Raw genomic sequence first — 12,550 nt, forward strand, 5'->3', positions numbered from 1 at the left:
CGCCGCGGGCGAGAGCCTAGCTTGGGGGTGCGGGGCCGGGGTTCCTTTGTAGGAGCCTCCTTGGCGACGAAGTAATTGTGTCTTGTTTTCCAAGCTGGAGAAGAAAGGATGAGGAAGAGCAAGGATGATGCTCCACATGAGCTGGAGAGCCAGTTCGTGCTGCGGAGTAAGAGACGGCCCAGTCTGATACAACCGGAGAGGCTGCCATCACGTTTTCTGTGCCTCTCAGTCCAGTTTCCTTGGCGAGTACCGGGTGTGGGAGAGGGATTTGCAAGGCGGGTGAAGTCAGTGGGAAATCTGTGGACCTGGCAAAGGACATGAAGCAGGCTGGATGCTTTTGGCTTTGTGCAGCCCATTTCCACTCCCTTGAAACAGATTTTCCATGGCCTTCTCTTGAGAGGTGCTCCTGCAACACTGAACAGGAGGCTCAGAGGACAGCTTAGAGGATTAGGGAGGAAATTTCTGTAAGGGTAGACCTCTAACAAGTGCCAGGTCTTCAGTTATTATGGCTGTCAGTGTGCTTAATGCTATTTGTTAGATGCTTAAAGCTGAGACTGTGTCCTGCATGAGAACTGGGTGAGTGGAGCTTTATCTTCCTGCAGAGCTGTGGTTCTCTGGCTGGGTACCTTTGTGCACTCTTGCAGCCATATCCTGTTGGGGGGTGAGAAGGGCACTGGGAATAGCAGAGCCACTGGTGTTGGGAGGAAGGTGCATGCGTTGGGATGGCAGGGGTGTTTAAAGCTGGGTAGCTGGACAGAAACCTTCGTGATTCTTGAAGGAAGCACACCCAGTGCTGACATAAGTCTGTCAAACCTTCCCAGGAATATGCCTCCACTGTGCGGCGAGCAGTACAGTCTGGGAATGTCAACCTGAAGGACAGGCTCACCATTGAGCTACACGGTGAGTGAGCAGGACCAGGGCATCTTAAAACTCCTCTGTCCACAAGTGAAGCTGTGCAGCTTGCATGTGTTTAGCTGTGTAGCAGCAGTACTAACCAGGCTCGTGGCTTTCCACAGCGGACGGGCGTCATGGGATTGTCCGTGTAGACCGGGTGCCCCTGGCAGCCAAGCTGGTAGATCTGCCCTGCATCATCGAGAGCTTAAAAACTATTGACAAGAAAACCTTCTATAAGACAGCGGATATTTGCCAGGTATGGGATGTCCTTCTTGCCTGCCCCAATAGCTTAATTACTTGCTCCCCTCTGGAGAAAAACGCTCGTACACTTTGGCAGCTGGACACCAATTATAACATGGCTAATTCCTGTATTCTCACAGTATTAGCAGTTTAAAATTCCCCACTCGATGTTTAGAAATCTCATTTCTGAAGCATGAAATGTGATTGTCCTTGTAAGAGCTTAACTGCTGCTGTGTTTAGATAGGAGCTGAGCTGGGTGTGAAACACTGTGTCTCATGCCCCGTGCCTGTGCATCCCCTTTGGCTCACAAGGCAGTCGTTAGTTCTCTAGAAGAGCTTTCTCCCCCGTCTGCCCTTGAGTTACCATAAGCACCCTTTGTGTTTGTGCGGGCGTTCCAGATGCTTGTTTGCACTGTGGATGGTGATCTCTACCCACCTTTGGAAGAGCAAACTGTAAGCACTGACCCCAAGGCAAACAAGAAGAAGGACAAGGACAAAGAGAAGAAATTCATCTGGAACCATGGCAGTGAGTAGAGACTATGCCAATCCCCTCCATCCTACCACCCCAGTGTCCCCAGAGCTGGGCAGGGTGTTCACTGCTGTGTCCCAGCTGTGCTGCTGCTCTGTTTTCGGTGCTTTCCCTGTTCCTGAAGGGACCTTCTCTTGGCATGCAGCTCTCCCATTAGGCCCTCTGCCTGACGCATGCAATCTGTTCCCTCTGTCACAGTCACTCTTCCCCTGAAAAATGTACGCAAGAGACGATTCCGGAAGACAGCCAAGAAGAAGGTGAGTTCCTTTGGACACTGATGCAGATGCAATAATCAAGGGATAGGAAGGTAGATATGTTAGAGCTGTAACTGTCATATTAGTCCAGAAAAATGTGATTTCTTAACATTGCTTCACGTTTCCTTGCCCAAGATGAGGGTGGAGGGAGAGTAGCCAATTTAATCACTTCTTTGGGTGCTTCCTCTGTGTCTTCCAAGATGCTCCCGAGTGGAAAATCCTCTGTACAGAGAACAGCTGAACTCCATTCCAGCAGCTGCCTTCCCTTAGCACATCCCTTCCTGGTTGTAGAGAGGGGAAGGCTTGCACAGAAGTGAGGTTTCACTTGTCCTGCTTTCCCAGCTCAAATGTTCTCTCTATGTATGGCCCGTTCACTTCCCCAACAAGCAACACTACAAATAGAGTAACTGTCAGTTCAGCTGGGGGCGTGAGAACAGATGGAGCTCAGAGGCTGTCTTTGTGCATATGCACAAGCCAGGCAAGGTGTTGGGGAGATGTAGCACTCAGAGGCTGGGAAGATTTGTTCATCTCTGCTTTGCAGGTTCTGAGAACAGGATGGAGCGCTATTTTGCATGACATTTGGGAAACAAATTACTTCAAATGTTCCTGTAGCCCACAGGAGAAATTTTATGTCACTGCATTAAGATTCCTGGTTATTTTAAAAGTGAAAAACGAAAGCTTCTGTTGAGTGAGATAGGGAGAAGTTGAGTTGACTTTCCTGACATCAGCAAACAGCACCTCAAGGGCTTTCTGCATACATTGCATGTAAAGTATTATTTCATAAGTAGTATAAATAGAAAAGTGAGAGCATGCAATTCACCAAGGAGCTCTGTACAAAATAGGTGAATTGCTTTTTGGAGGTACATAATTACTTTTAGGGTGAGCATGAGCAAAGGCTGAGCAGAAAGAATAAGAGAAGAAAGGCTTGAAACAGGGCTGTGTCCAGAGGCGGAGGGTTGGAGTTGACCAGCAGCATACACAAGGCATTTAACAGTGTCTCTGTTCTCTTTCCCCTCTCTGGCCCAGTATATTGAGTCTCCTGATGTGGAAAAAGAGGTGAAACGTCTCCTGAGCACAGATGCTGAAGCTGTCAGTGTCCGTATCCTTTTAGGAGGAAAGAAAGCTCAAGTGAGGACAGGACAGTATGTGTGACATGGGGGAGACAAGGAAAGACAAGTTCAGCTTTGTGTAGGTGTGAGGTACGGGGAGATAAGCACACAAGAAGCATTGAAGTTTTGGATCTGCTTTATTGCCTTGTTCAAAGCTTGTTGCTTCTTCATGGTGACCTTCCTTGTGGACTATTGTACTAAGCAAGAACTTAAGGAACAGCAGAGGAGAAGTCATCAAAATAAAGGGGCTCGATTGTTTTGTTCTGGATATCCATAGCTGCAAGACCCCTATTGGAGGGGCAGTGATCTCCCGCAGTTTTTGGCACTCTTTTGTCATACTGCATCTTTCACAGTCCTCTGTTTCCCTTGACTCATCTGTTCCTGCTGTCAGGCTGGGAAGTCATTGCTGAAGATGAAACAAAAGAAGTAGACAACCATGGTTCGCTCACCAGCCTGGACATCTCATCCCCAGGGATGTCAGGACATAAGCAAGGCCATGGCTCCTCAGGTGCAGTGGGGAAAGCTGTTTTATTTCTAGCCACAAAGTAATCAGTTGGGCCCATTCTTCTTGGGGCAAGCCCTAGCCAGAGTAAAGGAGAGAGGGTGTTGAGACAGGCCCTGTGTACTGCTGTCGTCCCTGGCAGGCAAAGGGTGCTGGGAGGTCATCGGGCATTTTTCCTCTTCCCTTTTGCACCCCCTTAGAACACGATGAACTGCGAGAGATATTTAATGACATCAGCAGCAGCAGTGAAGATGAAGATGAGAGAGATCATCACGATGATGAAGACCTGAACATCATGGACGCTGAGGAGGACTTGGAGAGGCAGCTGCAAGACAAGCTGAACGAGTCTGATGGGCAGCAACAGGAGAACGAGGGGTCCAACCAGATAGGTGAGTGGGTGGCAGAGTACAGCAGAATCCCCAGGGTGCCAGGCAGGCTGCACTGCCCAGATCTGTTGCTGCTCTGGGTCTGAGCCCCCTCTCCCTTCCAGTCATGGGGATCCAGAAACAGATTGACAACCTGAAAAGTAAACACCAGGAGACCCAGGACAGGAGGAAGCGCCAGGAAGATCTCATCATGAAAGTGGAGAACCTAGCCCTGAAGGTGAGAGCTCTGCTGGCATGTGAGGTCGTTTGCTTAGCACTGGCTTGCCAGTAGATTCAGCAGACTGATTCAGCTGCTGCTCTGGAAGAGCCAGGGGCTTTTGTCTGCCAGGTTAAAAATGGTGGTGTGACCAAACACATTATAGCATTTCCCCATGAACACAGAGCAATCTGTGAAACTGCAGGAGAGAAGGGGGCTGGGTGTCAGTGCAGCCTGGGGCTTGCTGCACCGTTTGGCGTTCAGCCGAGCAGACATTGGTAACAGTGCTGCGGTGTGTGTCTCTGCAGACCCGTCTCCAGGCTGTGCTGGATGAGTTCAAGCAGCAGGAAGAGCGAGAGAAGCAGCAGGTGAGGAAACTCCCACAGTGGAGTGGGAAGAACTGGGGCATAACACGGTTCTAGGCTTGGCATCTGACAGCATTTCCTGACTCTTGAACCACACCGGTTGCTTTGAACTCCAGTGTTGCAGGTCAGGTATGGCTGTACCTCACACCTAGTTGCATGGAGCTTCCTAAGGCACAAGGAGGCACAGGAAATGGGGTTGATTGCAGCCTTCCTTCGGAGGAACAGTGAGACAAAGCACATCTAGTCAGCTGTCCAAGGTTGCTGGGATTGCTGATGAGGGTAAAACATGACAGCAGCAGCACCCCTGTACAAGAAAGGCTGTGGCTGTAGGGTCTTGGCAGGTTGCCTGCCTGGGCAGCTCTGCTGAGTTTCAGGTGAGCACTGAGGCAGGAGGTTCCCACTGCTAGGTTCCTGTTGTGCAGCTTCACCTTGTGGGCAGTGCTGAGTTCTGCCTCAGAGGTGCCCAGACACAGCTCCCTGTGACATACAGGGAAAGCAGGAAGATCCACAGAAACCCAGAAGTGCTTAGGCTAGAGCTGCTAGGAGTCCCAGCCATGCCTCCCTGTAATGCCTCGCTCCCTTTTCCTAGATGATGTCCCTGCAGGAGCAGCTGGAGTCCCTCATGGAGAAGTGAGGAGCAGGCCTGGGTCTTTATACCTGTGAGCAGAGCTGGAAGTGGTGTTCATCTACTATGCTGAAGTCTTGCTGTAGTCAGACACCTCTGCTGCCAGATGTGGTGCTGGGCAATGCTGGAGGCTCCATGACAAGAGCTGCTCTCATGTACATTATGCTGGCTTGGCAGGTGAAACTAAAGAACTGTGAGAGCAGCCAAAACATTGGATTTACTGTAAACGTTCAGCACTGTTCTCCCAGAGGGGTTTAGTTCTCCCTGGGACAGTGTAGTGCAGCTTTCTTCATCTTACAGAGTCAAACTTGATGGTCTGGTGGCCTTGTAGGAGTTTGTTTTTGAAGAATGCTTGTGTCTGCAAACAAGACTCAATAAAGTACCATTTTCAGTCCTGGTCTGTTCCTCCATGGTCTCCAGAGCACAGACTAGCCCTGCCTCTTGCCAGCTTTTGCCTGACCACCCACAGCCAGCTCACACCAGCATTGCTGGGCTTCTTTGCTGAAATGCTTCGTGTGGTTGGGTCAAATGGAGGATGCGTGTGAAGGGGATGCTGCAAGCTCTCACTCTGTGGGAGGAACGAGGCCCCTTGCTCATCAGGGAGCTTCTTTAATTCCTCACAGACAAGGCAGGCAAATCCCAGATTAACCTGCCAGGGTGGGAAGAGGATTAGAAAGGCAGTTCCAGAACACAACAGAGCACTGTGGGCTTAGCAAGGGTGTGCCACAGAGGGCCACCTTTCTTGCAAGCCAAAGGGCAGGGGAAGGGGAGAAGGCTTCCAAGCTCTGCCTGCAGCACAGAAGGTGAAAGGCCAGCAGCAGCCCTGCGAGATGCCACGTGTGTTCAGGTAGTCAAGAAAGGGCAATACCTCGAGGAAGAGGCAGAGCTCAGGAAAGGGCAGACTGTGCCCAGGTGCATGTGCCTGTGACTTGCTTCCTGGGCTGTCCGGAGCGGCCATGGAGGAAACCTACTTGCTGAATGTGGAGGGGGTCAAAAAGAAGATTCTGCATGGAGGGCAAGGGGAGCTGCCAAAGTTGCAGGATGGGAGCAAGGTAAGTCATGTTGGTTGTTATCCCAAATCCCTAGGAGAAGGGAGTGGGTCCAATGCCACAGTCCCAGCCTATTACAGCTAGATTCCCTGCTCATAAGCCAGGCTCCAGGTCTGTGGTACAAGGAGATCCTGTCTCCAGGAAATCCCTCACAAGGAGAGTGCAGGAAGGGCTGGTTTGGGCTCAGGCAGCCACATTGCCCTCAGAGTGAGGGCTGACGCTGCCTTCACCTTGCACTGATGCTGTTGCCCACCTCTTCCTGTCCTGGGGCTGTTGGAGCTCAGCGTCCACAATGGGCTGTGGGAAATCTGCCTTTTCTGATGTGTGTCAAACAGGCGTGAAAGGTGCCACCAGGGAGCTCGTGAGGGTTTCTGAGATTCCCCAGCCTCTGGCTAGGGGCAGATGAGTGTGGTTCCACCAGATCTTGGTGTGTGCTGTAGGAGCGATCTATACTGGATTATAAAGGGAGATCCAAAGAGTGCAGCAAGTACAGCACTCACCATCTGCTTGCTGTCTAAGACGAGTGTGTAGGAGGCACAGCCTCCTGCTGCAGATAGAGAGCTGCCACTCAAACCAGCACCTTGCCGGGGGCAGGCTTGGCCCTGCATCCTGGCCTTGCATCCTGGCCCCATGGAGCTGGTAAGGGAATAGAGCTCTCTCACTGCATTGCCTGCCCTGGCTTAACACTGAGCTTTTTCTGGGGCAGATTACCTTCCACTTCCAGACGCTGAAGGATGACTTTGAGCGGACAGTGATCGATGACAGCCGGGAAGCTGGCATCCCCATGGAGATCATTGTGGGCAAGATGTTCAAGCTGGAGATCTGGGAGACACTGCTAAGTTCTATGAGAACTGGGGAAGTGGCTGAGTTCTGGTGTGATGCCATTGTGAGTGAGGGACCCACAGATGCCCATTCCCCTCCTTTCTGCAGAGCCAGGGCCTCCCACAGGTGGGACCATACATCCCACAGACGCTCCAGCCTTGCCTGGTGCAAGCACAGGGGGCACAAGTGTCACGTAGCCACAGCACAGGGGGGGGTGCCCCAGAGGAAGGGGTGCCCCTGTGCAGACTGGCCCTGTACAGCTGAGCAGGGTGCTCCCCCCGTTGCAGCACACAGGCATGTACGCCCTGGTCTCCAGGGGCATGCGGAGGATAGCGGAGGGCCGGGACCCCCTGGAAGGGCAGAAGCACCGCTGTGGCATGGGCAACATGTTTGACTACCACAGCACAGGCTACGAGGACCTGGACGAGCTGCAGCGATCGCCGCAGCCCCTCATCTTCATCATGGAGTTGTTCCGGGTAAGGGGGGCTGGGGGGCGGCTGCCGCGGAAGGGATGGCCGGGGCAGGCAATTCAGCTCCCCCTGGCCGTGCAGGTGGAGGAGCCCTCGGCATACAAACGTGACACTTGGGCCATGAGCAAGGAGGAGAAGCTGGCAGCAGTACCTGTGCTCCACAGCGAGGGCAACCGCCTGGTCCTCCGCAAGGAGTTTGGGCAGGCGGCAGCGAAGTACCAGGAGGCTGTCATCTGCCTGAGGAACCTCCAGGCCAAGGTGAGCAGCATCCGGCCACCTCCTTTCATCCCTGCCTGGGTTTCCTCAGCAAAGCAGTGCCCTGTGGGCCCTGGGTACCCAGGAGGTGATGGCCACAGGCCTGAACCACCCGCTATGGCTCCCTGGGCAGGAGAAGCCGTGGGAGGATGGCTGGCTGAAGCTGGAGAGCCTGGTCACGCCCCTGGTGCTCAACTACTGCCAATGCCAGCTGGAGCTAGGCGAGTACTACGAGGTGCTGGAGCACACGACAGAGCTTCTCCAGAAACACAATGGTACACATGTCCTGTATCCCAACCCCCACTGTGCCCGTGGCCCCTGAGGAATTTCCTCTGCATCATGTATCCATAAGAATGCTCATCCCATGCCCCTGTGCCTGTGATGGTACCTGTGTCATCTGGATCCCCATGTCCACTGTAGAACCCATGTCCCAGGTCCCCCTGCCCATAACACTGCCCTCGTCCCTGGTTTTCTCTACCCATCATAGCACCTACCCCCTGTGTCCCCTAGGTCCCCTTGCCCACCTCGTCCCATATCATCCAGATCCCTCTGCCCACCACGGTGCCCACTTCCCACGATGATCCCTCCATCCCCTGCCCCCTGTTGGTACATGCATGGCCCAGGGACCCCTACCCATCACAGTACCCCCCTACCTACAAGAAGTGTGTCCACTTCATGGTCCCCTACCTATGATGGTACTTTTATTCTGTGGTCCCTGGGTCTCCAGCTCCTGGGGCTACTGGCCCTGGGCTGCAGGACCCCTGCTGGGGGCTCTCCTCTCCCGGCAGACAACGCCAAGGCCTACTTCAAGCGGGCGAAGGCCCACGCCGCTGTCTGGAACGAGCGGGAGGCACGGGAGGACTTCCTGCGGGTGGCTCACCTCGACCCCTCCATGGCAGCGGCTGTGAAGAAGGAGCTGAAGCAGCTGGGGGAGAGGATGAGAAAGAAGCACGTGGAGGATCGGAAGCGCTACCAGGGACTCTTCCAGTCACCACCAGGACCACGAGCCAGCAAGGGCCGGGAGAGGGGGGAAGTGGGCAGTGGGGTGATGCCGCAGGAAGAGTCACCCCGTGGTGACGTTGGCATCCTGGAGACGTGTGCGCAGGGGGAGCGGGGTGCAGGGACCAAGGCAGAGCAGCCACCAGGGGCTGACCAAACAGAACAAGGGAGCCTTGGAGCCGGGTGTGAAGGGGCAGTTCCAGGAAGAGAAGCAGCCCAGAGGCAGCCTGTTGGGTTGGAGGTGGAAGCAAGGGATGGGACAGGACTGGGAGAAGCAAACCTGGACGACTGTGGGGCAGAGCCAGAGAGATGGAGAGCAGAAAGAGGGGCAGAGGAGGAGGATGAGAAGGAGGAAGAAGAAGAGAAAGTGGAGCAGGAAGAAAAAGATGTGAGGGAGGAGGACAAGAAAGTAGAGGAGGAAGTGGAAAAGAGCCCAGCAGCAGAGATGGAAAAGCAGGCTGTAGGGCAATGTGAGGCAGCAGGGAGGACAGATGCAGCAGGACTTGGGCAGGGGATGGAGGAAGGAGCTGGTAGAACAGAGCAAGCTGGTACAGGGAGCATGGCCAGGGCTGAGCCAGGCAGAGCCCCAGAACCAGGGTCCCCCAGCAAGGGGCTGGGCCCAGCCGAGGGGCCCCTGGAGCTGAAAGACAAAACCAGAGAGGCACTACAGGAGGGGAGCTGCGGGCAGCAGCAACCAGGCAGCAGCCAAGGAAATGGGAGGGAAAGCAACACCCCCCCAGACATCTTCATTGCAGGGGCAGTGCTCCAGGCTGGGCACCTGGGGGCAGATGAGGATCTGGGTAGAGAGGCAGAAGCACCCCCCCAGCCCCAAGGCGGTGAAGCAAGAGCAGAGAGCTCGGGGCCACAACGCTGGGGCACAGCTAACCCTGAGCAGGGTCAGTTACCCCTATATGGGGGAAAGGCTGCCAGACCACTGGTGAGGAGGCACAGCACAGGCAGCAGGGATGCTGTGCCCTGAGAAGGAGCCTCAGGGCTGAGGACTGGCCCTGTGGTGACATGGGAACGCCATCCTCAGCCTGCCGCTCCCAGGGCCACCAAACCACCGCAGCACCAGCACCTGCTGCCTCCCTGCCCTTGCTCATTGGCTCCAGCGCCTTTCAGTTTGGACCCACTGAGCTTTGCTGGCTGATAAATAAAAGGCTCTTCCTTGGCACTGTGTGCTGGATTTGTTCCTGGACATGAACAGCTTCCCTCACAAAATCCTGCACCTCCTTTCTTGCCCTGGAGCCTGCAGCATATGGATGGGGCATTTTGCACTGCGCTTGAGAGAGGATAAAGGGACTGCACTTCGCACTCACCCACCCACCCTTAAAGCTCCTGAATTGCTCTTGGGTCAGAGCTGTCCACATACTTCTCTGCAGTGGCACCGTGTCAGGCATTTGCCCAGCACTGCCAGCCCTTCCAGGCATGGGTGAGAGCAAGTACAGCCCTACAAATCTCAGTTGTGGGCAGGCTTCACCATTAGCCAAGCCTGGGCTGCACTCTGTGCAGCCAGGAGGGCCTAAAAACCCCCAGCCTTGCTTTGGGCTGGTCCTCAAGCTGAGCCCCTCGCTGTGCCACATAGACACAGGGAACACAGGCAGCACTCAGGGCAGCAGCACCGGGACACCTCTGGGCACTGGGGACCTCATGGGGCTACAGGGAGAAGGCACAGAAGGAGAGGACCACCTGCCCACCATCCCACTACTGGCCACATTCTCCCTGAGGCTGAAGGATTTCCTACAGCAAAAGTTCCTGAGCAAGGAAGAGGGACTGTTCCCACATAGGCCATGTCCCAGCCCCCAGGCTACCTGAACTGGCCTTGTTGAAAGAGGATGAAGGAAGATGGTAGTCAGGGGACACACCTGTGTCTGCATAGCCCTCTGCTCTCAGCTTCTGCTCCACCTTGACTGGTGTGGACAACCAGGGTGACACAGGAATATCTGTGTTCTAGCAGTCCTCCAGGAGAGGTGCCAGGATGGCATAGCACTGGAAGCTGCCCTGACTCAGCCACGGTGCATGGATAGAAGAGGTCACAGAACTGATCCGGGTCACAGTATAAATACAAATTTATTTTCTTTCCAGAGCAGAGATGGTACAAAGCAGCAAGGACAGCAGTACCACAGTACATTGTTGCCAGAGCATTGGTCAGCCTGCTCCCTTCCCTTACTGCATCCCAGCTCCCAAACACAGCCCAAACACCTAGCCTGGCCACCATTGCTCCCTGCACCTGGTACCAGGGCCAGCAGCTCTGCCCTCATCCTTTCCCCCAGCTCCCTCCAGGCTGGGTACTCCTGATCTCATCCTCAGGCAAAAACCTTGCTCCTTCTCACACTCCTCCCATGCTGCCACTGGGATAAGAGGGGTCCCAGTCAGGTCCCACAGGCTGGCGTATGTCGCTCACCACGGTCACACAAGCAGTCTGACACCACCACTGAACTCCTGCCGCTCAGCCAGGTGTGAGCGGGACGTCGAGGGCAGCAGCCCACACCGGCGCTGGTGGTCACTGCAACACCTGGCTGTAAGGCTCATGCACCAACCCGTGGGGCGGGCACTGCCTCACACCTCTGCCAGCACGCCGCAGCCGACCGCACAGCCCTCTGCCCCTGCACACGGCCTTGGTCACAGCCTCCCCAGGCAGCTCACCACCACACCCCGTCCCAGCCAGCGACAACAGCCCCGTCCTTGTCCTCACAGCAAGCCCCAGTTTGGGCAGGATGCTTCATGCCGACATGCAGCCCTGCCCCAAGGGCACAGGCTTCTTGTCCCTCCACAGCCTATAGCCACAAAGCCTCAAGACCCTCTCAGCCCCCACTCTGGTGCACCCCACAGCACCTGACACTACCTCTTCCTCAACATAACACAGCATGAGACAGACTCATGGAGGAGTCTTTGGGACCCACAGCCACCACCACCACTGAGCTGCCCTGTGTGCTTGCAGAACAGCCTCCTCCACTGCCTGGTGGGACTCACCTGCTCCCAAAGAGTGCTTCCAGCCTCTCAGCCCAGCTCAGATTTGGCAACAGCAGCAGGGTGGCTGCTCCCTGCAGGCAGCGAGGAGGTGCCCTGCCCATCCTGCTGCCTGCCTGCACTGCTACGCTCCTGCATCATAGCCCCATGTCCTGGTGGCCCCAGGACCAGAGCTATGGCTGAAGAACCTCCCTCCTGCAGTGCCGCAGGGATGGGCAGCTGCAGGAGTCAAGGCTCCCCAGGGAATGAGCTGGATCTGGGTGGGACAAGCTCTCTAGCCACAGCAAATACACTGCTCCCCAGGAAACCAGGCAGAACCGAGTACCTGCTGCCAGCCCAGCTCGCTGCTGAGCTCCCCTTGCAGCAGACCTGCTCCAAGGCAGCACCAACAATGGGGAAGGAGCAGATGTTAGGCTGGACTGAAAGTGAAGGGCAACTGCACTTACAGTATTAGATTTTAATGGAGTCCATTAGAGTATTTAAGTACAGAATATATATATATATAAAAATATATGCAAATTAAAGGATAAGGTTCTGTTATAAATACCCTCTCTCAAGATAAGGCTACTAGGCTGGGCTGAAGCTCTAACAGGGACTCATCCCTACTCCATAAACCTTGCAGACTCTCCCCACCAGACAGTATGTGCCTTGCTGCCTGAGTGGAAGAGAGAGTTTGATCAGTAAGGTTGGCAGCTGGAAAGAGTTATTTTGAAAACTGGGTGGCTCCAGGAGTGTTTTAGTGCCCATTAACCTGAAGGCCTCTGAGTACAACTGGGGAGTGAGATGCTGAGCTCTGCATCTCCCAAGGGCTGAGGTCAAAGGCAGCAGCCCACGAGTGCCAGGGGAGACAGGCAGCTTTCATGGCTTTCTTTTTTTTTTCTTTTCT

The 12,550-nt window shown here is 54.7% G+C and overlaps 2 protein-coding genes across 2 annotated transcripts in view; both read left to right on the forward strand.

Moving 5' to 3' along the window:
• The first annotated feature begins 108 nt into the window (after window positions 1-108).
• TAF7L (TAF7-like RNA polymerase II, TATA box binding protein (TBP)-associated factor, 50kDa) lies at window positions 109-5,108 on the forward strand. The gene is made up of 12 exons (XM_008938266.1): window positions 109-166; window positions 248-255; window positions 822-900; window positions 1,017-1,150; window positions 1,533-1,659; window positions 1,861-1,919; window positions 2,943-3,015; window positions 3,417-3,533; window positions 3,728-3,916; window positions 4,018-4,130; window positions 4,418-4,477; window positions 5,064-5,108. Exons 1-12 carry the CDS (start codon window positions 109-111, stop codon window positions 5,106-5,108), a joined length of 1,062 nt encoding a protein of 353 aa, XP_008936514.1.
• Window positions 5,109-6,055: 947 nt separating this feature from the next.
• The window catches only part of LOC103770988 (aryl-hydrocarbon-interacting protein-like 1), a 6,567-nt gene continuing 72 nt past the window's right edge, over window positions 6,056-12,550 (forward strand). The window contains exons 1-6 of the mRNA XM_008938269.1: window positions 6,056-6,151; window positions 6,855-7,034; window positions 7,258-7,446; window positions 7,522-7,698; window positions 7,829-7,970; window positions 8,484-8,792. Of these exons, the coding sequence (XP_008936517.1) occupies window positions 6,056-6,151; window positions 6,855-7,034; window positions 7,258-7,446; window positions 7,522-7,698; window positions 7,829-7,970; window positions 8,484-8,792 (1,093 nt within the window). The remainder of the gene's footprint in view (window positions 6,152-6,854; window positions 7,035-7,257; window positions 7,447-7,521; window positions 7,699-7,828; window positions 7,971-8,483; window positions 8,793-12,550) is intronic.

The sequence above is a fragment of the Merops nubicus genome, unplaced genomic scaffold, assembly GCF_000691845.1.
Source record: "Merops nubicus isolate BGI_N331 unplaced genomic scaffold, ASM69184v1 scaffold7634, whole genome shotgun sequence".
NCBI lineage: Eukaryota > Metazoa > Chordata > Aves > Coraciiformes > Meropidae > Merops > Merops nubicus.